Source organism: Penaeus monodon, chromosome 40, assembly GCF_015228065.2.
Source record: "Penaeus monodon isolate SGIC_2016 chromosome 40, NSTDA_Pmon_1, whole genome shotgun sequence".
NCBI classification, from domain to species: Eukaryota; Metazoa; Arthropoda; class Malacostraca; order Decapoda; family Penaeidae; genus Penaeus; species Penaeus monodon.
Genome location: NC_051425.1, coordinates 11356224 through 11359190, shown reverse-complemented (window position 1 = coordinate 11359190; position 2967 = coordinate 11356224). Strand labels below are relative to the sequence as shown.

The following is a 2967-nucleotide window of genomic DNA, read 5'->3' as shown; positions in this document are numbered from 1 at the left end:
AGTTTTCGTTGCAGTTTATTATGTACAAGAAGGCAACAGCCATAAATAAAGTATCAAATAAATACTAACATAATTCAACTATTAAATAAGAGAAGATTTACATATCACAGAGAAAACGCCTACGGATTCATGGTATCAAAACCTACTTACAAAATTCCCTTTGGGAATATATCACAATAAGTATCACAATAAGTAACGAGGATCTAGCTCTTGAGTGATAAAGGACTAAATCCCAATCGCATATAACTTATAAATATTATAAATCGCTTAAGTGGAATTATAAGTTCATGAAGACGACATCGCAAGAATTGCTCACCACTCGGCGACAACTTCAAACATTGCAATTTTGCGAAGGAATGTTTGTTGATGCAGGAATTCCAAGATTACGAAGGAGACAATCGCATGAAGGGAATCCCATCCTCTTTAGGACCTAAAAACCTTCTTGGCAAGCGATTTGATCGCATGTACGACCTTCTTGGACAGACTGAGTGGGACTTCGTTCTCCCGTGTGTCCTCGCCTTCACCTGGTCGATAGTTCACCTGCTGCTGCTGCTTCTCCACGATGCAGATCAGGTGATTCTCCTTCATGCTTGGTCTGCGAGGAACAGCTTCGAGTGGCAAGTCAGGCAGAGCACCTCCGTCGGTGGCGAGCCAGCGGGAGTCAGTCCTCCTGACGAATGTCTTGTTGATGACGGGTCCTGAAGGGTCGGCGGACTTGGCGCTCTCCACGTCATACTCTCGAGTCTTGTCGCTCGTGATGATGATGCTGGATGTGGAGGAGGAGGAAGAGAAAAAAATAGATTAGTATAAAAATGATTACCCCAAAATATGAAATAAATCATAAATTCATCTATAAAAATCAGTAAAAAAAAGATAGAGCAGAGAGAACAGAAGTTCTACCGTATACGAAATATTCGTATCGAAAGATGAGACAACAGTTTTTTTTTCTTTTTTTTTCAGACGCTTTAAACAACACAATAGTTCGCTTTGTCATTCGGTTATTAGCGCTACATCATACCCCACGTACTGATCGATCATCTTGGCTTATTCAAACACGAAAAAAAATGCCATAGACATTTACCAGAAGAAGACCATCATGAGAGCACTCGCTGAGGCCCCGAGGAAGAAATGCGCCGCCGGGAACACGCTGACGGTGGCGTGGTAGACGGCGGTGTAGAGGGCGGAGTTCAGCATGGGCATCAGGCCGTCCAGGGCGCCCAGGACAGCGGACACTTTGCCTGAAGGAAGAGTGATGAAAGTAAGCTCACATTGCTTTTACATAGGACGTGATTTTATGTCCTTGAATAATACCAAACGACATTTTTTGTCCGTGAACAATGCAAAACGACATTTTACGTCCGTGAATAATACGAAAGGACATTTTACGTTCGTGAATAAGACTTTTTTTTGAGGGGGGGGGGGGGGGTATTTTCCAAAGGGAATGTACAGCTCAAGGAAACATACGTACAGCTCAACGTACAACTCAAAGTACAGCTCAACTTACCAACTTCATCGCTCGGGACGAACTTAGTCAGCATAGAGCGCTGGGCGATGGTACAGGAATTCAAGAGCAGCGCCGCGGTGGGTGCTGAGGGGGGGAAACGGGAACTGTTATTCTTTCTCTCTTTCTTTTCTTTCTCTCATTTTCTATCCGTCTATCTAGGTATGTGCGCATGTATGTCTCTGTTTGTATATCAGTCTATCTGTTTGTCTGTCTGTCTGTCTCTTTATGTCTCTTTATCTCTCTCTTTATCTCTCTCTCTCTCTCTCTCTCTCTCTCTCTCTCTCTCTCTCTCTCTCTCTCTCTCTCTCTCTCTCTCTCTCTCTCTCTCTCCGTCTCTCTCTCTCTCTCTCTCTCTCTCTCTCTCTCTCTCTCTCTCTCTCTCTCTCTCTCTCTCTCTCTCTCTCTCTCTCTCTATCTCTCTCTCTCTACCCCAAACCCTCCCTCCTTCCCCCTCCCTCCCCCTCCCTCTCTCCCCTTCTCTTTCCCATCCTCCTCCTCACAATCATCAGGCGAGGACGTCACCTACTCACCAATCCAGATGAGGAGAGGCTGTTCTTCGGAGACGCAGCCGTAGGTGGTATATTCGACGATGCCCGACGTGGCCCCCACCATCGCCAGCACGTTGTCAGACACCCCAAGGCGTCCACTCAGCAGGGGCACGGCCACTAAGGAACCTGGTTAGGAAAAAAGAGAAAGAGAGAAAGAGGTGGTTAAGATTATGGGTATCTCTGAGGGAAATAGTTTCTGTCTTGAAGGCATTTTTGATGGGGGGTTCATGGTAAAGGAAGGTATGCGTTTTCTTTGGATAGATAGTTAGATAGATATAGAGGGAATAAGAGAGAGAGAAAGAGAGAGAGAGAGAGAGAGAGAGAGAGAGAGAGAGAGAGAGAGAGAGAGAGAGAGAGAGAGAGAGAGAGAGAGAGAGAGAGAGAGAGAGAGAGAGAGAGAGAGCAAGACTTACCTGTGGTAGCAATTAAGTTCTTGTAGGTGACCCAGAGGCTGTAGTCGACGGCCTCCCAGCCCAACACGTGGCGTGTGAAAGCAAACACGTACGGTGCTGAACAAAAGAGAATATTTATCAGACTGAGTATTAAAGGATGTAGCCTTTGTTCACTTATTTCCAATGAGCGAAAGGCTCCATAAGTAGTGGCGAGTGTAAATAACTACTTACAGCGCGTGACCCTTCTGAGGAGGCTGGTGAAGATCAGGACGAGGATGAGGGCCCTCGTGTTCCCTTCCCGCCGCCTCAGGGTCGACCTGAAGCTGTCGACGATCCGGCGGGGGCTGAAGAAGTCCCTGGCCATCTGGGCAGCGGTCGCCCGTGTCTCGGCGGCGGCGGGCCTCGCCTGCCGCCCGTCCGCCTCGCTCTCCGTCGCCTCCAGCTCCTTCTGCGGGGGACTCTGCGCCGCGGGCCGCCTGACGAAGGGCCCGTGGCTCTCCGGCAGGAACGCGATCACGTAGGT

The 2967-nt window shown here is 47.9% G+C and overlaps 1 protein-coding gene across 1 annotated transcript in view; it reads right to left on the bottom strand.

Annotated features, from left to right (window-relative positions):
• LOC119597930 (proton-coupled folate transporter-like) overlaps window positions 1-2967 on the bottom strand; it is a 3902-nt gene continuing 935 nt past the window's right edge. The window contains exons 1-6 of the mRNA XM_037947598.1: window positions 2676-2967; window positions 2466-2561; window positions 2035-2178; window positions 1505-1588; window positions 1082-1238; window positions 1-766 (exon numbers count right to left, since the gene is read on the bottom strand). The exon at window positions 2676-2967 is cut by the window's right edge and continues 935 nt beyond it. Coding sequence (XP_037803526.1) covers window positions 424-766; window positions 1082-1238; window positions 1505-1588; window positions 2035-2178; window positions 2466-2561; window positions 2676-2967 — 1116 coding nt within the window. The 3' untranslated portion in view covers window positions 1-423. The remainder of the gene's footprint in view (window positions 767-1081; window positions 1239-1504; window positions 1589-2034; window positions 2179-2465; window positions 2562-2675) is intronic.